General features: G+C 38.4%; 1 protein-coding gene across 1 annotated transcript; it reads right to left on the reverse strand.

Moving 5' to 3' along the window:
- Positions 1-1,496: 1,496 nt before the first annotated feature.
- On the reverse strand, positions 1,497-24,002 carry myt1a (myelin transcription factor 1a). Its single transcript, XM_036592055.1, has 23 exons — positions 23,960-24,002; positions 16,711-16,802; positions 16,030-16,084; positions 15,198-15,228; positions 15,011-15,073; positions 14,664-14,902; positions 13,092-14,105; positions 11,725-11,859; positions 11,240-11,330; positions 11,011-11,133; positions 10,434-10,648; positions 10,061-10,269; positions 8,903-9,127; positions 8,605-8,759; positions 8,397-8,459; positions 7,527-7,595; positions 7,067-7,129; positions 6,303-6,386; positions 5,947-6,168; positions 4,708-4,799; positions 4,516-4,619; positions 3,992-4,135; positions 1,497-2,655 (listed from the first exon to the last, which is right to left on the reverse strand). The coding sequence occupies exons 1-23, from the start codon at positions 23,982-23,984 to the stop codon at positions 2,512-2,514; spliced, it is 3,657 nt and encodes a 1,218-aa protein (XP_036447948.1). The 5' UTR covers positions 23,985-24,002; the 3' UTR covers positions 1,497-2,511.
- Between the last annotated feature and the right edge of the window lie 3,178 nt (positions 24,003-27,180).

Raw genomic sequence — 27,180 nt, forward strand, 5'->3', positions numbered from 1 at the left:
AAAAGCAGCTATATCTGAGCTAAAGTTTAAAGCAGGGCAAAGTAAGTTTGTGTTGTCGTTTATATAGTATTTGTATCCTACACTAGCACTTTAGCACATACTGAGACATATTTACAGCCAAGATGTTAAAAAGGACATAAAGTGTTGTGCCTAACAAGATGGTTTGATTTTTGTTGAAAGGACTAAATGGCTCTTCTTAACATTTGGGTTGCTGATTCCTCACAGCAATCGAGAGCCAACTTTCAGGATTGATCAGGACTAAAGTCGTGCAATGTGAAGAAGTTTAGCCCCACCTATTCAAACAGAAGTGACAAAGGCCGCTTTTTTTAATGAGGCAGACAATCAGAACGGAGCTCATTTCCTTATATCAGTCTTATAAACAGTCATAAAACAGCGTGTTTAACTCCAAAGGATAAATAGAGGTTTCAGCACAGTCTGTAAAATGAATTATGACTGTTTTTAGCACATAAATCCATGCAAGTGTCATAGGGCAGCAACAAGGAAGAAAACAAAATACATGCAAAATGGAGGATATGGGCTCTTTAAAAGCTCTAAATCTTCTCCCAGATGGAAGAAGGGACAAAAAAAAGTGCTTTATAGGTTAAGTGCTTTATAAAGTTAATATAGCTAGGTCTTTTTCTTTCAAGTGTGGGCATGATTACTATCATAGCTCTATAGAACTGTAACATCCCCTGCCTCGAAAATTCACAATTTTTAAGCTTGTGCAGACAAAAAGGGGCCTTTTGGGGAGAAGAAAAGTATATTTTAGCTGGATATATGTATATTGTAGATCATTTGGCTAAATGATCATCCTGTTTGTTCATTATGGGCCACCATACATGAATGTGTTTTGTGTCTAGGCCAGAGTGCTAAGGTTTTTTTCTGTATAGTTCAGTCATGCTAGTAGAGCCATGAAACGTCAGCCTTACTAACCGGGTTTCTCATGTTCCTGATTAACCCTGCTGGTTGTTCCAAGTCAGTGTGGTTCTTGACTCACACACTAACAAACCAGTCTCTAGATATATTATATATGTACATATAGCTTGTGCCCTAAAGGCTTTGTATAAAAAGGCATGGTTCACTGAAAATTCAATCAACTTTTTCCCCAAATCTGTGAACTGTTCCTTTAAGAATACGCAGTAGTGGCAGTGCCACTGTTCAACCAGCAGGTGTCACCAAAGTACTGCAAAAGAGCAGCATAATTATCATACTGCAGAAGCAAATTATTAACAAAAGCTTCATTAATCACGAAAAGACGATTTAGGTGATAGAGTTCCCTTTTATTTTATCACCAACAGATGGGCAAAGTCTATCCATATGCAGCAGTCACTAACACAGATACATTTACAAAATAAATATTGCAACAAGATCTCCATTCAATTTGTACTTAAATATTAAATAATAATAATAATAATAATAGTAATAATAATAATAATAATAATAAATACATCATACTGTATCTGTTTGACCCACTTCACTGTGGAGGGTGTCAAAATACTTTTATGGACAACAAAACTCATTAAATTAAAGAGAATATTAGAAAATAATATAAAAATTGATAGAAAATATTTGCACTTAAAAAAGAGATTTAAAAATCCCCGTCTTTAAAATAAATAGGAAGGTTTATAAAACGCTTGCTGTGGATATTTTTAAAATATTGCCTCCTTTCTCAACACAGAGGGCAACTATTCTGATTTTATTGACTGTTAAAAAGCTGCTTATAGAATTTTTGTTGTGTAAAATAAATAAGCTCATAAATAGACACCGATGAATAAATAACCAAAAAATAATAATAAAAATAAACACCCAAACATGAATAAATAAAGTAAACTTACATATCAAGAATTTAAATAGTCATAATTATAATAACAATAATAATAATATGATAATGGAACTACAACCTATTAATGGAAGTGCAATATCTATGTTCTCAAATACTATGAGCATTTCTAAATGGGACCCGAACAATTTTTTTTTCACCAAATATGAGACAACATCATCATACAGGGTACAAACAACAGCAGTGCTGCTTCCTAATCATGACTCATAAAGGGGACGCCAGGAATTCTGAAAGTACCATTGGACATTAAATGTCAAACACACACACATATACATACAAACACACGCACACCAATCTCACAGCTTGTTCATGACAACCTCCGTTTCGCTGAGAAGAGTAAGAAAGGCAGATCGGGACAGGTGCGAGCGGTTTGCTAATAAGAGGCGATGTCCAAAAATAACCCAGAAGAATACAGACTGTGTCTAAGCGCCACAGTAGGTTTTTTCTGGGTTGTTGTTGAAATGTTAAAGCAGCAAAACTGGATTTTTTGAATTTGGTCCTTTTTCTCTAAACTCCGCAGCGCTCCTCGTCCTCAGGGCTGTCACATACAAAACCTGGATGTCCTTAAACAGTACGTAAAGTATTGTTGGTCTGTTTTTACAACCCACAGTGTCTCGCGGTTGTCATGCTCCTTCCAGCCGTCTGTTTGCTTTCACTGTCCGCTGCTGTATTTACACCTCGATGCCTTTGACGGCCTGGTTGATAGATTCCAGCAATGCTCGGTTCTCCGGGTTCTGGTAGCATTCCTTGTTGGAGAACATGTGGGTCAGGGTGTCCACATAGGTATCGAAGTTCTGCTCGCTGATGGGCTCCTGCTGTGGGAACCACAACAAAAGGAAATATTACAAAAGGAAGACGATCTCCATGTGTTTGAGCTTTAGTCTTCAGATTGGCCCTTATTCATAAAAGCTGAGCAGACTTTTTTAGGGGCCCTGTAGTTGTGGGCAGTAAAATAAGTAAAAATGAAAATAAGTTAACACATCTCTACAGGGAACACACTTCAATATGGCCTTTCCTGTAGATTTAGTACCCAATTTCTATGTATTTGCTGAGTTTAATTGTTTGGAAAAAATATAGAATATAAAATGTGCCTTATCTGTTGCAGCAGGCCATGTATGTTTTTTACTATTATGCTAAATTCAGAAAATAAACAGTAATTGTGCATTAAAATGTGCAGAAGTGTATTCTCTGTAACCTATTTCCACTTTTTGACTAGGGGTGCCCAAAATTTGCATATGACTGTGTATCACAGGATCACGCTTACAGGTGATATTTAGGTCAACATTAATAAATGTGTCCTCAGTGCTGCTATTTTATGCTAAAGGATTGTCCTACAAACCTGATATTGTTTTAACCGAATTGTTTTCTACATAAAAATAACACTGAATGGAATCTTACACAGTGTCCTAAACGCTCACCAGACAGAAAAACATGTTGTCAGAAAGTAAACGTATTATTACTATTTGTTTTGTTTTATAGCTTTTGAACTGTTTGCTCAAGATAATCTGAAGCACCCACTCAGCCAATGATATATTGCACTTAACTTACTTTAATACCATGAGTAAAATACACAAGAAATACACAAGAATATGAACTAGACTTCTTGCAACAAGTGCACCACTATTTTATTGAATGAAATGTCATTGGATATAATACTCAATATAACACTCAATCAGAATCACAGCACCAGATTTTCCAAATATGAACATGCTTAGAAAGGAACACTGACACTACGCTGACACTTTTATAATTGGGCATGTGACTGAGTGAAGGAGTAAAAGCAGCTCTTATTGTGCAAATGATAAACAATCCATTACAGAAAAGTCACATGAATTTCACAATGAATGAAACACATAGTTTTTGCCCACTTCGCATGTTAAAAATGTGTGATCACATAAAAAAACATGCGATCATGTGAAAAATTATGTCATCACATGTCAAAACTTGCTCACAAGTTTTGAAAGGTGTTATTACTTGTGAACCCATGGTTTTTACACACTTAACTATGAAATATATGACTTTTCTGTAATGGATGAGATTGAAAATGGCAGGATCCAGGTTCAATAGGTAGAATGATTTTCTACTTCGTAAACAGTGCTTTTGGTTTTGAATGTTGTTTATTATTATATTGTTGGTAGATAGTTTACTCACCATCTGAGGGAGACGGATGTTGGCCAGGCTGCGGATCAGCGCCTGGCTCAGGCCAGACAGCTCAATGAACAGGGCCTCATTTTTCTCTTCAATGAGTTTGTTTTCCTCCTGCATGCTCTTTAAGTTCTTCTCCATTGATGAGATCTGCAGAGGAGCATCAAAACCCATGAGGGCATGCAAACAACAACTCACTTAGAACCTTAGCCAGAGATTCAAAGAACCGGTCCTGTTCATATCAGACAGAGATGGGCAACATGGCAAAATGTAATAGCAAAAAACAATTACTTCATGTGGTTACAAGCAATTTAACTGCATTTATTCATCTTGAAACAATGCAAAAAACATTTAGTCTATTTGAACTGAAGCAATGTTACTTTGATTCAAACCTAAAAACATTTCAAATCAATTTTTACAGTGTAGCTTTCATTCTCTAAATTTGTCCTATTAGATGTGTGTGTTCAGCTTTACAGGTTGGAAGGTATATTGTAGCACACCGTTACAGTCGGCATTCAGTATCTGCTGACCTGCGTGTGAAGGTTGGCCATGTCTGCCTCCATCTCTGAATTCGACTCGTTGAGCTCACAGATCTCTTTGTTCAGCTGCTTTATGTCTTCGTCATTATCAAGAACTGAGGAAAGAAAAAAGAACATTATGACATTTTTGCAAGAAGAAGCAATAAAAATCCCTGCTATCTCAAATGTGATCATTACTCTTACCATCACTTGCTCTGAATTTTTTGCTGATGTAGTCATCTCCAGGGAACCTTGCTTTCTTCTTGTTAGCAGAAGCTCGAGGACAACCTGATAGGCTGTGGGCAGAGGGGATGAAGGAAGGTTAAAGCTTGCACACTGCTTAGAAGTACAGAAGGATATAACTCCAACTTTGTCTTTGTAAACGCAGCCACAGTACTGGGGCTACGGCAATGAATAGTGCAGCAAGGTTTACTTATAGTCTATTACTAGTTGATAAGTTTCATTCAAAAGTTTCCTTTCTAAATCTGTACATTACTTAGATTAATATTGCCACTGTTGTAAAAAAATTCTCCAAAGTGGTCAATTTATGTTTGGAATTAAAACATTCTGTTGGTCCTTTCATTATAATAAGTTGACACAATATGAATGGCAGCTGATTTTTTCAATTGGTGTAACAGAATGAAAAATAAAGAGTTTTGTTATAACAGCAATGAGATACTGATGTATCCTCTTGGTTCTATATTTGTCCTTTGCTCAGTATAAGATTTTAGTAGGGCTTTTTATAACCTGTGCCAATATTTTGACACTGTCACCAGTCAGATAGCTAACTCTGCTAACTAACATCTCTAAAGAACATAAGATCTGAGCTTAACCAGGTAGCAGTAGGAAATATTCCAGCTGACATTTAGTAAATTTAGTAACAACATAAGATGTGACCTAGTGCATAAATACTAGTTCATGCTTTAGAATTAGGGATATTTTAAAGGTTAGGGAGCTAAAGAATCCCTAACTCAGGAAACACAAAATTGAGCATGTTTCATTTTTGGGAAGGCTCCACCCTGCAGCCTAGACAGAGATTTTGATTGGTTCGGCCATTAAGTGTGTCACTAAGTGTTCTTCTTTGAAATAAGCAGCCTGAGCTGAATCAGAAAGTGGTGGTGTGCTGCCCCAGTGCTTTGGAAACAGCTGGGTCATATATCGGCTGTCATCGATTTTTTATTACATAAAACAATCGATATTTTACACTTTAGCATTCAACAGTGTGTTCAGAACTGTTTCCATTGCACCAGAGGGTGATAATGTCTTAGTCATAAACAAACTAAAATTAAATATAAACACTGCCACACTTTCTAGTGGATAATGAAATAAAACCAGAACTGGAATTTAGGGTAATGGATCTGTGAACAGAATGTTTCTTTGTCCTATCGATCCCAGCTTTAGATTTTTTTTACAGTACACTACATATTGTGAGCTGGATCATACCTTCGGTGCGTGAGGAAGCTGCCATTAGCATGGCCTGAGCCGTCACATCCCGGGGTGGGGCAGGTGGGACCCTCTGACTTGAAGGACTTCCAGGAGAAAGGTGTGCCGTTCAGCAGGCCCTCTTTCTGTCTGCGTGCGGCCAGTGGGCAGCCGTAGGCACTGCGATGGGTGGCGTACTTCCCACTTATATGACCAAGACTATCACAGCCAGGCACTGGGCACCTGAGCAGAGACATTTTTTTTAACTCAGAATCAGTGAGGTTTATCTAAAGCACATTAGCTGTAAAGTGGTAATGTTGAGCTGTTTCCTGTAGTGACTTTGGGCTGAATGACAGATTGTAATTTGAAGCACTTACTTAATCAGCTCTGAATCTTCCTTGTCATCCTTGGTGGGGGTTATTTTTATTCCTCCCTTCTTGGCACGAGGGCATCCAGACAAACTGTCAATGGTAGAAAAAAAGGGAATGTGAATGTGAGTGAATCGTGGCTGAAAGCTAAGAAATAAGCTACATAAGAAACACTACACTCTTATTATTAAGAAATAAGCTGAATAAGAAACACTACATTAAAAATAAAGACTATTAAATGATTCTTGATATTGTAAAAATGACACCTAAAACAAATTGGTGTGTGTATATATGTTTACTGAACAAAGAATTTGGAAAATGTTAGGTTAAAATGCTAATTTTGTGCTTTATTTGTCTTTGTGGAGAGGTATGAATTATTTTCACAGCAGGGGGCGTCCACCCCTCCCCGTTCACCCCACCCCTCACTGAATGCGGAATCACATTTCACTCAGAGAGCCAGCAGTGTTCTAGTTCATCTGATAACAGAATTACAAAGAAAAATAATTTATTTAATTACATTACTTAAAAATATCAGAGTCGATTTCCATTCTGTAGGAGGAACAGCCACTACCGGGCGGAAAGAGCAAACTAAAAGTGGTTCTGTTGTGGTTTCATTCCAAAGAACCCTTTTGGCACATTTATTCTTGAAAGTGTAGTAGAAAAAAGTTCTCTCAGAGTCTGATATGGAAAAAACCATAGAGCACAAACTTTTTATACAGGCTGTTTATATTGCTCAGCAGTGAAAGGCTGATGGATTAGATAAGACTGTTCACCTTCTGTGTGAGGCATAGTTTCCAGTGATGTGTCCTGATCCGTCACAGCCTGGCGTGGGGCATCTGGAGGCCAGAACATTATAGGTCAGTACAGTCATAATACTCAGCTGAGGCTTTTTCAGCTTTGTATTTCTGTCAATATCTCTCCCAGCCTGCTATGTCTTTTTCCTGTGTTACTAGCTTAATAAACCAGTTAACTCTTAAATAAAGAATTTCATACTGATGTTTCAGTGTAGGTTTCTTTATATTGCACTGATCAGAATACATATCAGTGACCAGAAGCAGGAGGTAAGATAGATATTACAATATTTGAGAAGGTTTAAGGGGCTCAGGAAAAGAGTGACAGACAAATTTACTGCACACAGCAGAATTCAGTAGTAACAGCGGTATATAGTACAGTTAAGCAGTCAAAGCAGTGTGGCGAAGACTCATTAGAGGAAAGATTCGCAGGCAGACATACTTGAGTTCACCAGTGTGGGCAGCCATGAGGGTCCGAAGACTTTTATCAGCAAGAGGACATCCAGAGAGACTGGAAGAAGGAAGCAGAGCAGAAGAAGAAAGAAAAGAGAGAAATTTAAGTGCCAGATAGAAGTGGAAGATTTCTCTTGCTGGGTTGCTGAGTGTTTGGCATGAGTCTGTAGGTATATGTAGGCTTGTACTGTGGGTTGCTTTGGACAAGAGCAGTGAAATAGTACAGGGACTAGTTTAATGTGCATCTGGATAGCACTAGTGGGAGGCAGCAATGCTTGTAGTGTTTGTGAAGTAGCAAACAGAGACCTCATTAATAATAATAGCAAGTTAAATGCATGCATCTATTTACACTGAAGGCCCAGTGCAAGTCATATGCAAAAGTTTGAACATCTCTTGTCAAATGACATGTTTTGTTGATTTTCTTAGGGAAAATAATTTAAAACATCCTCTACAAGGAACAAAGATATTTTTCTGCAAATTGTAGTGGACATTTTCTATTTATTCTATTTATATTCTGTTGGAATATAAAATATAAACATATGTTACAATATAATAAATAAATAAATGTTTAAATAATTAAAGTTTCATTTTTTTTCCAATATGCTAAATTCAGCAAACAAACAGTAATTGTGTATTAACATGTGTTCTGTGTAGATGATGCACTTATTTTTACTTAGAAAGTCAATAAAACATGCTATTTGACTGGAGTGTCAAAACTTTTGCTTGTAGAGAGCAGAAATGAAAAGTTTTAGTACAGGGTTGGAGTAGCAGAAAAGGACACATATTAAAAAGGAAAACAGATGTAGGGTCAGTAAGGGTCTGAGCAATAGTATCTAGCTATAGCACAGCCAATGTATACCTGCGGTGAGATGCATAGTTCCCTGTTATGTGACCACTGCCGTCACATCCTGGGGTGGGACATCTGGACACAAAGTAAAAAAGTCGTATGATTAGGTGGGGATGTGTTAATTATCCTTCATGTGAGATTTAGAGAGCATTTCAATGGGATTAGCATTTCTCAAATGCTAAATCATTTCGTTGTGGTTAACTGTTTGAAGGATACTTACATCAGGAGATCTTTCTTGGCGTCTTTGGATGGGAGCTTGACTTTGAAGCTGGACGTTGTGACCTCACCAGGGTACTTCCTGTCCTCCAGACTCTCTTGCGTGACATCATCATCTTCTCCATCAGAGGACGTGTGGGACTGTACAGTGTAATCCACCTATAAACCATAACATATGAAAGTGAGCTAAATGTTGCTAAACCAGCTAATCTTGTTCTCTAGGACTTTCTTGAATAAACATGTACGACTAAATAAATAAATATCACATCTAGTGTTAATGAAAGTAGTTGAAAGATTCTAACCTCCTCAGGCTCCTCCTCCTTCTGTCGGCTCGTCTTGGTGTAATCGAGAGGCCCTTCCCACTCCTCTACCTTGTAGGAGTGGCCAGAGTGAGGCGAGGTGACTCCGTGCTGTTGTGAGAATGATGAGGATGATGATGAAGGGTCAGGTGACCTCACACCCTCCCTCTTGGGTTTCTTCATGCTGAGGTCTAGTGTGCCGTTCTCATCAACCTCAATCTCCATGTCCTGATTGATTGGTTAGAATGAAATCAGAGTTTTAAGAACTTTAACAATCAGCAGATGAAGAGTTCTTAAGTAAAAGGGTTTCTCAAAGAGTCTTAGGGAGAGTTCAGTTGCTGCCTTTTCAAACTCTCAAGCGCACTCCCTTTCATTGTTGTTAATGGAGCAATGTAGCCTGAACAATGCACTGCACATATTTAAACTGCCCATTGAAGTTAATAAACCATCAAACATAGTGGTGAGCACTCGTATCCCATCCACAGCTGACCAAGCAAGATTAAGAATTCCTAGTCTCTCATCTAACATAGAGAAAAAAGCTAGCTTGTAAAAGCTATTTTTGCTTTTTTTTTAATTTTAATTTTATTTAATTTTATTTGTGTGTTTTATTGAGCCCTGTGATGGACTGACAACCTGCCCAGGGTGTTTCCTGCCTTTCTGCCCAATGACTGCTGGAATACCCCCTGTGACCCAAGAGGAAAAGCGGCTTAGACAATGTGTGTGTGTGTGTGTTTCTTTAATGAAATTACCTGCATTTTTAAATTTATTATTATTTATGTCACTTTTGCTTTGGTCTTTCTGGCTTATGTTTACCTACCTATCAATCAAATGCATTAATCCACCCCCCTTTCAAAGACGTCGCCTGAACACCACCTTAGAAGGCTATTGAAGCTAGTGCCAGAATTATAGTTGTTTTGGTTTGTACCTGTTACAGACGTTTCACCTGATCTATATCGTTGTATATGCCCTGTATATTTAGTTTATATACTGAGGATAGTGTATCTTTTGTAATACCCTTTGTGTCTGCATCTTTACATGTATTGTATTATTATTGTATCATTTGTTTGCTTTTTGTATTCCACCAATTCCACCAAGACAAATTTCTAGTGTGCTCAGTCAGTTAAGTGATTCTGTTCTTATAGCTCTTTCTAGGCTACATACCTTGCTGGCCTGTTCCTGATGCTTGGTGCTAAGGTTCTCTGGTCTCTCCCAGCAGCGCGTGGACAGGTTGAGGATGGCAGTGGCGGCCATGTGAGCAGCCTCGGCATCATGGGAGTAGTCATATCCGCTGGAGGTGGAGGAGGAGCTGCTCTTGGCATAGCTTCCAGATAAGCTCTGGCTTGGGGAGGAAGCTTTTGGAAATGGTTTTGCTGTTAATCAAGGCAACAACATGGATGCACAATAAAATTGACTATGTGTAAGATATCTAAAAGAGCGCACAGCAAAAATGTGTTCAGTTCTTTGGATTTAAACCTGTAACATTGGCTATCTTAACCTACTGAGCGGAACAAGTAATGCAGTAAAGTATGCTCACATTTGAAGGCTTTAGGTGAGGTTTCGCTGGTGGGCATCTTTGGGGCAAGCATGCGCTTGCCAAACACCTGCACGTCGAAGCTTGCATAGTCAAAGGACACCTTGGAGTACTTCTCCAGCTCCTTCGCCAGGTTGGCTCGAGGGGTGGCTGGCACCACATTAGGCCTGTAGCTACCATACTGAGGAATCTCCAACTGCTTCACAAAACACATGGGCCTAAAGAAAAGAGAGAGTGGAGGTTAACTTCTGAATAAATTAATAAAGTAACCCTCGGAACTTGTCATTATTGCTGGCAATAACAAAATTGAGGAGTAATTTGATATTCATTTTTTGTCACTCATACTGCATTGAACCAAGAATGTTAATCAAATGTGAATTTGATTAACTGTGCACTTGCGTAATTATGTTAAAATTGTGGAGTGACCTTAAAACTTCTAGAGGTCAATTATGTAATGTACAAAAATATAAGCCTTTTCCAACCAGTTACGTGAAAAATTATATTTACATTAACTTGAAGTCATGTGAAATGATTATTCTCGTTTCAAATAGTATAGTAAAAAAATGTTTAGCTGGCTTACCTGAGTACTCTGTCTGATTTAGAGCCTCCAACAGACTGCTCACTGACTGAAGCCTGGGCCTGAACTTGCTTCTCAAAACTCTTTGAGTGTTTTCCTGCTGCAGCGATTGGGCAGCCAGATAAACTGAAAAGAGAAAGAATTCAGATGTCATAAATACCCTGCATAGTTAAATCATTAGACCTATAAATGACCATGCTGATCAAGAAATGATGAAAAACGCTGAATTTACCTGCGGTGTGTGTTGCGGTTGCTGTTAACATGGCCTTGACCATTGCACCCAGGTGTTGGACATTTCAGCACGTTCTCATGCATGGCCAAGACTGTGCAGATTGAGAGAAGATGTCAGAGATGGTAAGAAATATAAAATAACAAGTACTTGAATGCTGCTGCATTACGTTGACTTAATCATGCCATAGACACATGATAGATGTCAAATGAGCTGTCATGACAGATTTTGCTCCATATCATATTACCATTACTGTTAATTGTCAAGACAGATGCCATAATGTTTGATGTCTTGATGGCTTCACATGCTAATTTTTGCTAAATGAACACTAATTAGTTCAATTAGATCTGGCATGTCAATTAACAATAGTGATAATATGACACTGTTGTATTACTAGAAATAATCTGTCATGACAACTCATGACTGCATATGACAAAGGGGAGTTAAGAGTATACATGTTAAACAGGTTCTTGAAAGACAGTACTAACTTTCAGGTGGGACCCTGTCCTTATGTGGGCACCCAGAAAGGCTCCGGTGGTGAGGGTACAGTCCAGTCACGTGACCTGTCCCGTCACATCCTGGGGTGGGGCATTTCACTTCTTTCTTCTCTGATCTGGAACCTTCTGTGATGAAAGCGGAGCAGGAAGGATGAAGGAGGAATCCAAACACATCAAGCTCTCATTTGCACGTTATCAGATCATACATAATGTAATTACAATACTAGTGGGAAGCTGTAAAAAGAAAATCTAAAAATTTGAGATGTATCCACAATGATAAACGGAGCTTTACATTATTCTAAATTGAGAAAGCCGTATAATAATGAATAATTAAATTATAAGAAAGTTAATACTCAGGATGCCTCACACATCAAAAAATGGTGACCAAATTTCGAAGCTAACAAAATTGAATTTAAATAGGTAAATCAAAATAAATTACAGTATATTAGTCACTATTTAATAACTATTTTATAACTTTTTTGCAACACTATGTACGTAACTACTGCATATAAAACAACAAAAATTATTAACATGACTATTCAAAATTTTAGAACTGAAGAATTTTCAGTAATATGAATGGAATAAAGTTTGACATGCCAAAATAATTGATATATTGAATAAAACATCTAAAAATGCATTTTTATCTAATTTATATTTCAATTTGCATTGTATAAGTTGTTTGTATACAAAATAATACAAATTACTAATATGAAACATGATTCCAAACTTTTGAACCACAGTCTGTAAGCATTCTGTAGTTGGTGTCATGCCCGTAATAGGAAATCCTGGTGTAAGGTGGTTTTGCCTATGGTAAAATGTATGCTGTTTTCTAGAAATCGTTAATTACTTGGGAAACATAAAGAATCCAAATCTTGGAATTTTGTCCTAAGTACATTTTTCCCCAAGTCAAAATACAAATAATGCTACATACATGCTATAAGCAGGCTAACACTCCTATGCAATGATGATACACAAACGTTAGTGTACTATTAAACTTCAACACTATTATATACCAACACTAACTAATACAAGCTTAGCCTAATACTGCCAAAGCAATTTAACAGCCACATTTGACAAAGCTTCCTTGTTTGCATAGAACATTTTGGAGAGGTTCCCATTCTTATTATATCAGTTAAGTGAGTAGAAGTGTTAGCTTATACTTCATCTCCTCAACAACCTCATAATTCAGATCATCCAGTGACATTTGGAGGAAAAATGTGAACAGGAACAGGAACCATAGAGAAAACCAACTTAGACCTGGAGTCCCTAATATGGGCATGATGATACAACTCCAGAGGTTTGTGGAGAGTTTATACAGTAATACAAGTTGAACAGAGCTTGATGTGCATTCACGTTACCTTTACTGTAGTATCCCCTGCGTGCTGCATGATCTGGCAGTTTGCTACTTTTCTCTTCCAGACTGTGGTAGCTCTGTAGCTCCGGAGAGCAGCTCTCCTCAGAGCTGCGTCCAGTCTGCTCGGCCTTCAGGGCGATGGCCTGCTCCAGCAGCCCCAGGTTCCCTCGCGTCATGTCGTATGTCTCGGACTCGTCTGTGACTTCTGACCTATGGGACGCGCTGTCCATCTCTTCATCTTCTGCTTCGTCCACTTCTTCCTCTCCTTCATCCTCTTCTTCATCTTCATCCTCCTCATCATCACCTTCAGAGTGCAGCTCTATGACTACTGTGGGTGAGGCTTTGTTGGGTGCTTCCTCTTCATCTTCCTCGTCTTCGTCCTCCTCTTCTTCTTCCTCATCAGTTAGCAGAGTGTCTGGTTTTTCGCTATTGATCACGGCGTCTGGTTCTGATACCTGAGTTGGAAAGCTGTTTTCTGGGACGATAGGGGAGTGGTTAGGCTTCGTTTGGGCCTCCTCCTCCTCTTCTTCCTCCTCTTCCTCTTCTTCCTCATCTACATCATCTTCCTGATTATTCGTCTTCTCCTCAGCTTCTTTGGCCTGGACTTTGTTGAAGTCTCCGCTGAAGTACTGGTGGTCCGAATTGTTTTTCTGACTTGAGCACTGGCTCTCGCCTTCCTCATCCTGCTCCTCATCGTCTTCACCATCTTCTTCTTCGTCTTCTTCTGCTATCTGCATGGGCTCATCAGACACTTTTAGCTGTTGAGTCATCCTCTCTTCTTCTGTCATCTCTTCTTCTGCACCCTCTCCATCCTCTTCCTCGCCTGCTTGGATCTCCTCAGCAACTTGAAGCCCCTCTGCATTGTCTGTCTCCATTGTGACTTGTTGGATGGGTGTGGCTTCAGCCTCTATCTGCTCTTTTGTCGGTTCCTCTTCAGGCTCTGGAGTCGGGATATTTTTGACTTCTTCTGGTTTATCTTCAGCTTCAACTTGTGAGGCTTCCGCTGAAGGAGCAACGACTGAAAGATCACAAATGTAAATTCTTTAGGATATTGATGGCATTATGCTGAGATTTTCTTAAAAACAAAGGTGCCAAAAGAAACCATAGAACCTTTCAACAATGTTTGTCTAAAAGATCCATTTTTGTATGAGATGTGCGAGTGAGAAGAACATTTTAAAAGTTCACACAATCACCTCATAATGCTATGGTTCTGTTACAGGCTATGCACTCTTAACAAGTGTTCTATAGTACCAAAAAAGGTTCTGTGACTTGTAATAGTTGAGGACTCTTTCTGGTCCTGTTAAAGAATTTTTAATATCTTTAAACAGCATTTTTCCATCATATTAAGAAAGATTTAACCACATAAAGAACCATTTACACATTGAAATGGTTCTTTGAGTGTTCATGGCAGTAATATAATAATTGCCATTACTAAAGACCCCTTAAAGAACCATTGTTTTTATAAGAGTACCAATATCTAGAACCGTCTGTTCAAGCCCAGAATGATTACTGAAATGTTCTTTTTAAGAGTGTATCATACATGGTTTTTATACAAACTAATGATCTCTTTCCTCACCTGCCAAAGGCTCTGCTGTATCCTCCTCCTTCTTCTTAGGCTCCTCCTCTTTTTCTGTAGTCTCTTCATCAGACTCCACTGCATCATCCTTTGGTTCAGTCTCACTGTTTGTGTCACTGTCTGCATTGAACCCATCGTCCATTGCCAGCTTCAGGGGGTTGGGCTTCTTCTTAGCGGCTGCTTGGTTCTCTTCTGCTTCTTGGAGTTTCCTTTTCTTGGCCAATGGGCAACCCAGTGCACTGTTGGAGGCACAGGAAAGAAAAATGAGCTTTTGGCAGCAACAGTCACAGCTATGTAAGAAATATGCTTCAGTTTAACCTGAAACTGTGAAAGGGGCCTAACGTTACCTTCTGTGTCGAGCATATTTTCCACTGACATGACCCAAACCATCACATCCAGGAGTGGGACAGCTAGAAATCAAGAGAAACAGAAGCTTGGTTTGTCTATTACTTTATTGTTTTACAGTATAATGTGTGTTTGGTGCATTTAATCAGTGCAGAGTAGCACCAAAGAAGTAACTAATAAAAACCACACCTGTATTCTTGTCCCACAAGCTCAAGAGGAACTGAGAGAGAGAGAGAGAGAGAGAGAGAGAGAGAGAGAGAGAGAGAGAGAGGTCATTATAGTTTACTATCACTGAAAGTATTAATATGCCATAATATTATCTCAGGGTCAGTTAAATGCAAATTCATCTAATAAAAAAACTATAACTGAATAACTAAGTTCTAACATGAACTGATCAACACTCAAAATTTGAGTGTTGCCACATCACAGAATTTCCTACAACTTCCTAAAAATAAAGGCTTCCAAATTATTCTTGACTTGTATTCATAAAAAAATCTAGAACCTTCACATTATGTACAGGTTCTTTAAAAATTTAAAGAGTTATTTAAATGTCTCATTTACAAATATGGTTATTTAAAGAACCACAGATGAAAACATTCCTCTGCAGCTCTTCAAGGAGCTCTTTTAGGTTCCATTTGGCACTTTTGATTTAAGCAGTTTATTCTATTCTATTTTAGTCTGTTCTATAATGTTCTATAAAACACAGATTCAACTGTTTGACCATATATTGATTATATAAATGTCCACAAATGACAGAATTAACTACATTTCTTGGTTTGTAAGAAAACATCTTTAATTGGTGTAGAACCTTTACATTCTAAAGAGTTCCTTTAAAAGTTTAAAGGGTTCTTTACACAGACACATCTCAGCTACAGAAATGCTTTGTTAAAGATCCATACATTGAAATCCATTTATTCTGTTCAGCACTTTTTAAAGAGTCTATTCTATTCTATTCTATTCTATTCTATTCTATTCTGTTTATTTATAATAAACAGAGTTGTATACAGTGAACTGCTCTCACCTCTGATGCCTTTTGAGCGAGTCCGCGTCCTCTTCTCTTCTGTGTCTTGGCTCATCTAAACAAATGCAGAATGCAAAAAAGACAATTATTATATTGAACTTAAGTGCCGTCTTCTTTCTTGTGTTTTACTTTTATGTATTTTTATTCTTTCCTTTGTACTTAACAGCCTTTCTTCAGAAGAGTGAGCTTTATTTGAGCTCAAATGTGAAGGCAAGGTTTAAATTCTATCCCACTCCATGACCAAGAAACATCTAATGGTCCCCCGAGCTGAGCACAGTCTAATGTTACTGGAACCAGAGTGGTTCTACACATCCTTTAAACTCGATAAAATGGCAAAATCAATAACACACTTCCAATCAGTTCCTTTAGATTCACACCATGGCCTGCTGAGAGGACTGTGAGGATGATGTATGAGAGAAAACGAATTAAAAAAGCAGATAAAGATCTGATGTCAATAGAGAAAAATAGAGAGAACTGCTCAAGAGCTTCAGCTGCAAAAAAGAATGAAACTGCAAAAAAGGTTGTAGCACTTTACAGCAAAGGGCTAATAAGAATAAGTCAAGGCTGTTCACTGTATGATAGCTCTCATGGTGAAGTGGGCAGAGAATTACACTCAAACACTCCACATCCAGACCACTACAGAGACACATACTGTATATAATGAAAACTCCAGTATCTCACTTTGATTCTCTTGCTCCTCTTGTTCTCCCAGCTGCTGACTCGGTCACCTTTTGTCCACCTCTGGCTCAGCAGCTGCCCATGGAACTCATTCTCTGTCAGAGAAAGAAATAATGACACAGTGTGATTTTCACAATGGGACTCCTAACATAAGAAGTACAGTATAATTTGCATAACAAACTTAAAGAGCCGAAATAAGTAATTTTAACAAGTCACAGCAGGGAGGTAACATTTCTGAAGTATTTAGTCGCTGTTGGAAACAAAACCTCACATCATCTCTGGACATTGAGACCAGAATAAAAACATTCTTAACTTCAACACGTATTAGTGTATCAAGATTTGCGTTCACTCTTAAAAATAAAAAAGTGCCAGAAAGTGTTCTTCGATTGACGCCATTGTACAAGGGTGCCCAGACCTTTTGTCTTGGTGGGTCAAAGTGCAGTATTTGTGGGGGCTGAAGACCAAAAAGACAAAACATAACAATACAAATAAAGAAGGTTGGTAGGTTTCAGGTTGTTTTTTTATAACATTACGCTTATATTTTGTCACCAAAATACTGCAAAAGAAAATCTTTTATATATAAAATTCTGTTTGTTCTCTCATTGGGTGAGAGGATCCAGTTAGGGTAACTTTCAAATCAAATGTCCTCATGAGCTTTGGGCAGTTGTGCCATAGAAGAATCACAGTTGGTTCCGTAAAGAACCATACTTGAAAAAGACATCTGTGAATGTGAGGAACCTTTTAAAGATTTAAAAAACCCTTTAAACATGTCCAAATTGCGGAATGAAGCTTTAGACGATTGCAAAAAGTAATTTGTAGGATGGAATTATATTATAAATATGTCCAAAATGCCTCAAGAGGTACAAATAAGGATATATATATCCTTATTTGTAACTATATATATATATATATATATATATATATATATATATATATATATATATATATATACACTTTACTGAACGGCATCATTCATAAGAACTACACGACAGCCTTTCATGACAACTGAAATAAAGCAATGTAGATGCAATATAGTAAGTGTTTATTTGCTCAGAACTACAATAATATTACAATGAATATCACCAGTGCATAAAGGGATGGGATTCCATGTATGCCATAGCGTTACTTTAACTCTTTCTAAACCTCTCCTTGAGGAAACACTGTATTGTTTGTAGTTATTATCCAACATCTGCTTTGATTAATCAATACTTCATTATGTTAAATTATGGGTGCTGCTGATGGAATTTAACAAAGTACTGTGATGGCTGGGGGTGTAGAGGAGACATCCTGAAACTAATTTTATTCTTCAAACTAGAAGACATCAACTGCTTTTTAAAATAAGAAATCTAAGCTAATGATATATATTGTTTATTCCAAGCAAAAGATGCATTTAATGTTGATTTTAAACCATTTTTCAGCATATTAAACTCAGCAAATGAATAGAAAGTTGTTTTTTTTTGAGACATATGATAACTGTTATTATAACAGCATCAAGTATATTGTAACTAGCAATACTGCTAATCAATGTACCCATTTTCCCTAAATAAGAAAAGAATCCTAAACTTATATGTATTACATAGTTATTGACAGCCTGTCAATTATTGTCAATAACAGCTTGTCATTCAGATGGGTTCAATAGCAGGAAAGCTTTGGTAACACACTTTGGTGATTACTGTAAGCCTGTACGAACTGATGTTCAGCTCATATAGGCTGACAGTGAAGTCATTCAAAGCACTTCTGAACACTAAAACATGATCCGTGATGGTGTTTGAGGACTGCCTTCATGGCTCTGGTGTTGATTCTGAGCGAACAGCGATGTAACCCAGCTGTTCCACTCAGTTCTCATTAAAGCCTCTGATTACATTTTAAACGGCACCTGGTGCTCCTACACTTTTCAGTGCACAGACATACAGAATACACTGCCGTTCTTCACACGAAAACATGATGTACTGTAGCTTTGGCAGTACTTAAACAATCTCACACATGCAAGAAAAGAAATGTACTAGTAGTGTAATGCACTTAAAGTTGTCTTCATTTTATTACTTTTAGTGTTGCTGTAATATGTTTGCTCTATGTGGAAATGAATCAAGTAAATCCAAAGCATCACCCTATTCAGTGTACGAGTAAAGGGTCAACAAGTGCAAAAACACCCCAAATTAATTATTAATGTGCGATCAATGAACCCTTACAGTCTTAAGAGCACCAAACGTACAGGCCTCTTCTGCTGTAGTAGCTTTATGAAAGTAATGATGGGAACACTAAAGCGTTTGGTGTGTAATGGTTTTGCCATCCTCTGTGCAATTCACTTACAATAACTTTGGTAATAATATTCAGTTTGACATGTTCTGTACTGGCTCCATCTCTCCGCACAAGTCTGCTTATTTTAATATACGGCTCTGCTATTCAACCATCGCAGTGGCAGCTTTAAAGCAATAAAGCGGAGTACAAAATAAGAATAAACCGCAGAAACTTGATGCCTTTATAATTTTATTCTATTATTACATTAACCAACAAGAAACTACGATAATTATTCTTTTCAAATGTTTTTTTAGTCTTACTGAGCATGAAAAACAGCATGTCACAGCAGTGACTTCACACATGCTCAGGTAATAATTTTATGTAAAACATAACACAAAGAAAAGATGGCTAACTCTGAGAAGTCCACGGTTAGTAAAATTTCTGTTCATATTTCTTAAAAATGTAGATTTAAAAAATGTGTCCCAAAAACGTCAATGGTGCTACATTTGAAACATTAACTTATTGTAAAACTGAAATAAAATAGCAACAGCAATGCAATATTTGTCATTATTTTATGTCTACATACAGTGTGACTTTGAAACTAAAGTATCAGTAGACTGTATTTTGGAAATTTTGTCAGTGGCGTTGCAGTCAGTGGTGTAACTTTACTGATGTTGCTCAGTACAGACCATGTTTTACACTTAACCTACATCAACATTCTTGAACTGCTTGCCATCACAATGGTAGAAAGACCCACACATAAACAAGAAACGATATTATTGTACCAGTAGCAGCTCTGCTTTTGTCCCATGGGACCTTGGCTTAAAATAAGAGCATCATGATTCTGCAGCAACCTCTCTCTCTCTCTCTCTCTCTCTCTCTCTCTTTCTCTCTCTCTGCCCACAATACCACGCCTTTTAATGACTCCCATCAGGCAAACAGCAATACCCCCTCCATCACTGCAAAGCTGCGTCATGGTAACCACTATGTGCCAATCACAAGGACCTGGGACATTTAAATCAGGACTCATCTCCATCACACTGGCTGCACACGTCAAATTCTTTACGTTTACTGAGTCAATCCACAATCCTGGAATACAGCTATGGGGGTGAAAAACACAAGCCAAGGCCTTAGAAATGCCAACAAACTGAGAGCTAAACAAACCCAAAAAAGCGCAGACTGGACTACTGTACAGACAGCAAGCGTCTAAAGTAATAACACATTTCAGGCCCCAGTAAGTAGCAAGTTATGCATTCGCGCACAACACAAACCAGAAAGCGTTTAAAACTCGTCCACCTGCTCGGTGCCTCATTCACAGGATTTCTGAAGCCTCTTTCTCAGACATCAGCACAATACAGGTCCTTGAAATTGTAATAGAACAAACTTTCACGGCTTCTGCTTCCTGTGATGGCTGGGCTGCCTGTTAAAACTTCAGCTGTGGAGTCGCCCGGCCTGCACTACTGCACTACTGCACACACAGGCCTGCCAGGGACGACATCAGACCCCATATACACCAACAGATCAGGCCTATATTGAAAGTTCACGAGCTTTCATCGAACAAAATACATGCTATGCTACAGTAGCCTAGTGCAGCGGTTACTGGAGCCCATTCTTCATCTATCCAACACAACACAACACAATCTACCCTAAAACGACGAAGCTGAAGACGGCTTATTCACCAGCTTCTTGTTCGAATTTTCCCGTTCTACCTTAAATGGTTCAGCAGTTAAAGGGCACCAGAATGTAACTGCTGCACCATTTAAGGTGGAACGGAAAATTTCGAACAAGAAGCTGGCGAATAAGAATTTGACTTCAGCCTCAGGAGCCAGAGTGTAACTGCTGTACCATTTAAGGTGGAACGGGACAATTCGAAAAAGAAGCTGGAGAATAGGAGGCCAACTTTAGCCTCTTTCTAAACCGTGCGCTGAACAACTTTAAGGAGAAAAGCAGATCGAAAATGTGCTTCTTTAATAAAACCTACGCTGCGTCCATTAGCCGAGCACAGCGGAGATGCACAACGGAGATCGCAATGATTAGCCGCTAGAAAACGCTAGACGCGTAATATTTGCAACTAGCATCCAGAACAGCGAGGTAGGAAAATACCCTTGATCTTCCAGCTCCTGTCGGCGACGTATTTTTGGTGGAGATGCTAGCGGCCTCTCGCTCTTTGTAGCTGTAACTTCAGCGCCGCTCCGCTTCGCCGTTTTCTTTGCGTGAAGCCCGCTCGCTGAGCGTCAGAAACCTTTAAATAATCCGAGCACGGCGGCTCCCAGACCTCGCCATGATAGACAACTCGGTCGCGTGCGCCCGTCTGCTCCTGAATATTAGCATGTAGCCTCATCAAAAAGCCATTTCCACACAATATCGGTCGGCGAGAATAATGTTGACTTACCTTTGGCTCACAGGCCCATTGTTCACCCCTCCTCTACCCCAGGCTGTGACATCATCATAGTAAAATGTACAATACAAGAGGGGGTGGGCCTCTAGTACACCCCCCCACACACACACACAACACACGTCTCTCCCACGTAAACACTGGCTCTTTCCAGCCAACCATCGTTCGTTAGTTAGTCTCAGCTTAAAAAAACAACAACAACACGCACATATGTGAGTGTGCTGCGGCCTACTGCCCAGTGCTGTAACTAATAAGCCTCCACTGCTCTCTCTTGTCGAAATAAAAGCCATATAAAGCAGCTCTCCACTTTCTCTGCTGGGCTGAATCGCCGTCAGCTCGAAGTTCAGCACTGTGGACAGCGCTGTAACTGATTTCAGCACCATGGACAGAAGCAGCTGATGCTGCGACCCACACGCCTTTTAAACCTCCTCCATTTGTTTGTTTACTCGTTTCATTGTCTGTTTGTTGTTATGAAACAAAGATTATACGAATATTGCCTTAAAATTACCGGCACACTCCTCTGCAACGAAGCAAGGAACAAACATCCACACAAAATGCTTCGCTGAATAAACACCAACATATAACTACGTCCAGATGCTATAAGAGGATAACAACTACTATAAAAGTCAAACCAATACCGAGGATTCAGCCATGTGTGCTTAATTATGAAGACTATTACCCACTTATGTGATTCATTAATCCATAAACAGTGCGCTAAACTAAACAATTTCTACTAAAAGCGCTCCCTACTTAAGAAGAATCAGGGAACTACTTTTTCACGCGTAATGATACATTCAGTTTACAGCAGCCAGACCTAAAATAAGGCAACGCGACCGGAAATATATTCCCCAAATGTGCTAACCTACTTTAGAGAGGGAGATGAAAAGACGTAATGAAATATTAATCATTATTTTTGGTATTATTAACACTAACATACATATATTAACTGGCTTGTTTGCTTGACATGTTCGTCCCCAGCCTCATTGTATCATCTACAATCACAGGCAGGTCTGTAGGTCCATTGCTTTATAAGCCTACGAATATAATTAAATTGTGTTGCCATTTACTGCTTCGCCAGGTTGAAATACATTTTTACATTATCTTTCAGATAAATTTAGTACGTTCTTTAACTTTAGTTAAGTCTAACTACATTTAATCAAGGCTTCAACATTCGAATTCTAATGTTACTGGCTAAAAAGCTAAGTAGAGCTGGGAGATGAGGGTGAAACCCCAAGTATGGGACAAAAATGAGAATATTAAAATCCAGCGCTGAATTCACTCTGTTAATGTTAACCTTGTGATAATTCAAGTCATTAATATTTATGATAAAAGTTTTTAAATGTTTCTTGGCCTGTACATTTCTACGATTTAAGAAAAAAAAGTCTTATGCAAAAGTTTGTAGCAGCCCTGGTCAAATGACGTTTTGCTGATTTTCTACGTGAAAATAAGTTAACACATCCTCTACAGAGAAGATTAAAAAAAATCCCAATACGTTAAATTTAGCAAACTTATTTTTTCAACAAAACGTATAACTTGACTTGGGGTGCCCAAACTTTTGCATACAACTGTACGTGGAGGTTGTTTAGACCTTTAAAATCTCTTTCTCTCTCACAAATCTCTCTCTCCATATATATATATATATATATATATATATATATATATATATATATGGAAAGTTTTTTTAAAGAATACAAACTGGTTCTTTAGCATTACTCGAAGTCTTATTTCGATTTATTTTTAATGATGTTAAATATGCTGTATATGACTGAAGTGAGGGCACTAAAAAGAATGAGAGGAATTCGAGGACAAACGTCAAAAGCCGCTCGTGTGAGCAGAGAGGACTCTTCAGGAGTTTCTATATTTAATGAGAGCGAAGTTCTTCGGTTACCAGCTGGAACTTTGTTCACTCTCATCCTCCAGCTCGGTGCAGATGGACAGCCTCTCTGCTGCAGCATACAATTATCCTCGGGACAACAGCAGCGTGTATAAATATTACATACGTGCCAGCTGAGCGAGTGAGGAGACCAGAGCCCACTCTAACACCCCACCCCCTCCCCCTCCCGCCATGGACAGATGGACCTGCCTAAGTCCCTCCCTCGCTTAAACTTTTAACGGGCCTCTGCCGCAGCCTCAAGTCCCCACAGAGTTCACCGCACAAATCCCTCTGGAAACAAAAGTTTCCTTTGTCTGCAAACTGTCTGGACGGAGGATTTGAGTTCAGAAAGTTTTAACGCACAAAGAGCTCGTCCTCTGCCAGCGCGTCAGCTGTATGGCAAAACAAATCTTACAAACTAACTGCACAATAAATTTAAACGTGTATAACAGTTTTGAGGGGATAAGCATCACTACAAAGCTAAAACAGTGAAGTGTTAGAATTAATCTTCTCACTACGGCTCATCACAGCACCCTCAGACCAAAACATGACTTAAAAAGTCCAAATACCAGCTTACATAAATATGAAAGTAATTTTAAAAAATTCTGAATGGACTGCGGAGAGAAATACACCACAAAATCACTACAGGTTCCTCAGAAACATACCTGAAAATCACGTCAAAGTGTTGAGTGTAAAACCCAATAACAGCCACCTTAAAACAAAAAAACTCAAAGTGTTTTACTCACCCAGAAAGACTTTGCACAGCTTCATCCTGGCTGTGACTGTGTTGTCCCCGACTCATAGCTTTCAAACTCTGAAACTTCTCTTCATAATAACAGAGAAAGTAACTTGGGAAAAACTTGCCGGAGTGGGCGGTCCGCCCCTCGAACTTTGCGTTCGACCAATCAGACGCTGTCTGCGTCACGCTTGCTCCCCGAGGCCAGCCAATCAGAGAGCTGCTCAGTTGGAAGGCTCCCCAAACAAAGCCCATTGAGAGCGAAAACAAAAGACTGCTGCTGTTCCCTCAGTCATATGGCAAAGCGGACTACTTCCCCTTTCTTTCACCACAACCGCCGACCGAAAACTCGAGGAGAAAACTTTCTCAAAGTTTCTTTTTCACAAGTTTTAGTCCAGCATAAAATAAATTACAGCACATGTTTAATCCAAAATCACACAATATGTACTTTCACCCTTGCCATGTATTATGTAGTCTATTATTTACATATATATATATTATATATAAATAGATCTATAGAAGTCGTGTAAGTCTTTGTGTGTGTACAGTGGCACCAACAAGTATTTTGGTCATTTGTTTTAGAACAGACCTTTCCAAGACTGTAATTCTCTGCATGGCAAAGTCTTCTTTCTGAAGGTGGCTGTTGTGGTTCAGATTGTTACAGTCTGAGCAGTTTCTTTGAAGACTTCTGCAGGTTTGCATCCAAAATGCCTTTATACACTTCTTCATGATCCCATCAGTGAACAAAAGCTCAGCAACACCACTGTAAAAAAAAAACAGAACCAGACATTGATGTTTCTATTTCTGTGTTTTACACTTTACTGCAGTCTGGTTACAGATCTTCTCCAGGTTTTCTCCACACAAAGAGTCTATTATCAGTTTGGTGTTGTGCTAAAAGTGTTTCTCACTGAGACAAACCTTGTTTTTGTTAAAGACTTTCTAAAGTAAGTTAAAAGTTTAGGAACAGTTTGTGTGTCAATATTTGAAGTGTTTATGATGTGCATTCTTATATTACACAGTGTTTTACAAGCAATAATGCACTTACCACTGAGATAAATGATTGTAAACAATTTGCTTTTGCACAGTACTGCATACTGTATACTGTATAGTGCATACTGTATGCTGTCACATGCAAAAGTTTGGGCGCCCCTGGTTGCATGACATGGCTTTTCTAAGTGAAAATATGTTAACACATCCTCTACAGAGAACACACTTCTGCACATTTCAATGCACAATTACTGTTTATTTAAATATTATTTGAACATTAACATAAAAAAATAAAAATAAACAAAAACATTAAACATAAAATATGGCCTGTGCAAAAGTAACGGCACATTTTTTTCTTGTATGTTATGTGCAGGAAATAAATAGAAACTGTAAACTAAAAGCGTTTGCATATGATTGTATATATATATAATATACAAGTGAAAATGTTGCATTTTCCTGCAAACTTAAGTACACAATATGTGTTTATTTCTACATTTAACATATTGGAAACAGAAGAAAAATAGGAAAAATAGAAAATGTGGCACAGCTTTTGCACAGGGAAAATTATTTTTTTCCCCAAAGTGTTAAAATCCTCAAATAAACTGTGTTAAAATATCCATAATTGTGTTCCCTGTACAGGATGTGTTTACTTTTAAATTATTACAGTGTGTGTGTTTATCACACATATAAAATCACACATAAATCAATCAAAGAAAGAAAAAAATTAAGTTCCATGTTATGCTGATAATATTTGATATGCAAGTATTAGCAGACATGCTGATCAGATGGGACTAATAATTAAGAAATCTGATAATGTTTCACCTCCTGTCCATTCAGCGTGGACTCTACATCAAGCAGCTTCTCTATCAATCAGTTAATCAACTAATCAATCAGCCAATCAACCATTCAATGAGATTCCCTTTGCTGGCAGCACCATTGGATCAGTCACTCTCTCACTCTCTCTTTCTCTCTCTCTCTCAGTCTTAATCTGTGTGCTCTCTCTCTCTGTCTCTCCCTCTCTTTCTCTCTCTGTCTCTCTCTCTCTTTCTCTCTCTATCAGTGCTGAGGCATATGTGCTGAGATACTGCGTTAGCCTCTGACCATGAGCTAAAATCTGAGCTCCACATGACAGATGGCTCTGCTGATAATGATGCTTAGGGAACCCCCCCCCACACACACCACTACCACTACCCCGCTGTTGCCATAGTGAGGAGGGGGTCTGAGGGATGTATGGAAGGGGCCAGGGGGCGCTTATTAAGGCATCCACACTTAGTGGACACCAGGCCTTAAAGAAAGTGTACAAAGCTTTCAGAGCCTGATTTAAAAGACTGTCAGAGCTGAAGGTGTGGGTCCGCATGCAGCTGCCCTTCATTGATTCCTTTGTTTCTGCTCATGTAGCTGCAGAGGCAAACAATTAGCTCCATGCAGCAGGAACACCATCAAAGATATCTCTGTCTTCCATGCACAAGTTTCAACACCCACTAAATCTAATTTATACTTCAGTAATTTGATCCACTGTCTTTCTTCACTGTTTATATTGTACTGATCTATAATTAGACAATATTTTCATGATGAAAGTTCTTTGATTTGATTGTAACTCATTATAGGTAGGCGTGTGAACTTCATTTACATCCTGTTGTTTATCAGTGCAAAGTCAACAGCTGCTCTCTTCACACACTTCTTGTGTGTGTGCATTGTAAATATAACAATATTTATAAACTAACATGTATCTATGTTAGAACGTTAAATATATACAGTACTGTGCAAAAGTTAGAGACCACCCTTCCACTATTTAATTTCCTGCCAAAGCAGCCGTTGAGTGAATTTGTTTGTTTTTAGTGTTAGAAAAAAAGCAGAAAATATCTAGTTGACCTGAAAAATAAACAGAAGCCTCAACAACTTTAATATGAATTTTTTCAGTGTTCTGTTTCAGCTTTTATAATGGCTTCCATCTGTTCAGGAGACTTGTTTTCAATTTTTAAAGAAATATGCAGGGAAATATTTCCAAAGTTCCTCCAAAGTTCATTCTTTGAAGTTCGATGCATTTTCTGCTTCACACGATCCAAACAATTCCAAACACATTCAATGATGTTGAGGTCAGTGATATGGTCAGTCCATTATTCTGAGAACACCAGCAGCTTCTTCACCTGATGTTTTTTGTTGTTGTTGTTGTTTATTTCCTTTTATCAGTAATGGCTTATTGACTGCTACTGTAAAATGTCAAAATTTTAAGGCAGATTAATA

The sequence above is a fragment of the Colossoma macropomum genome, unplaced genomic scaffold (genome assembly GCF_904425465.1).
Source record: "Colossoma macropomum unplaced genomic scaffold, Colossoma_macropomum, whole genome shotgun sequence".
NCBI classification, from domain to species: Eukaryota; Metazoa; Chordata; class Actinopteri; order Characiformes; family Serrasalmidae; genus Colossoma; species Colossoma macropomum.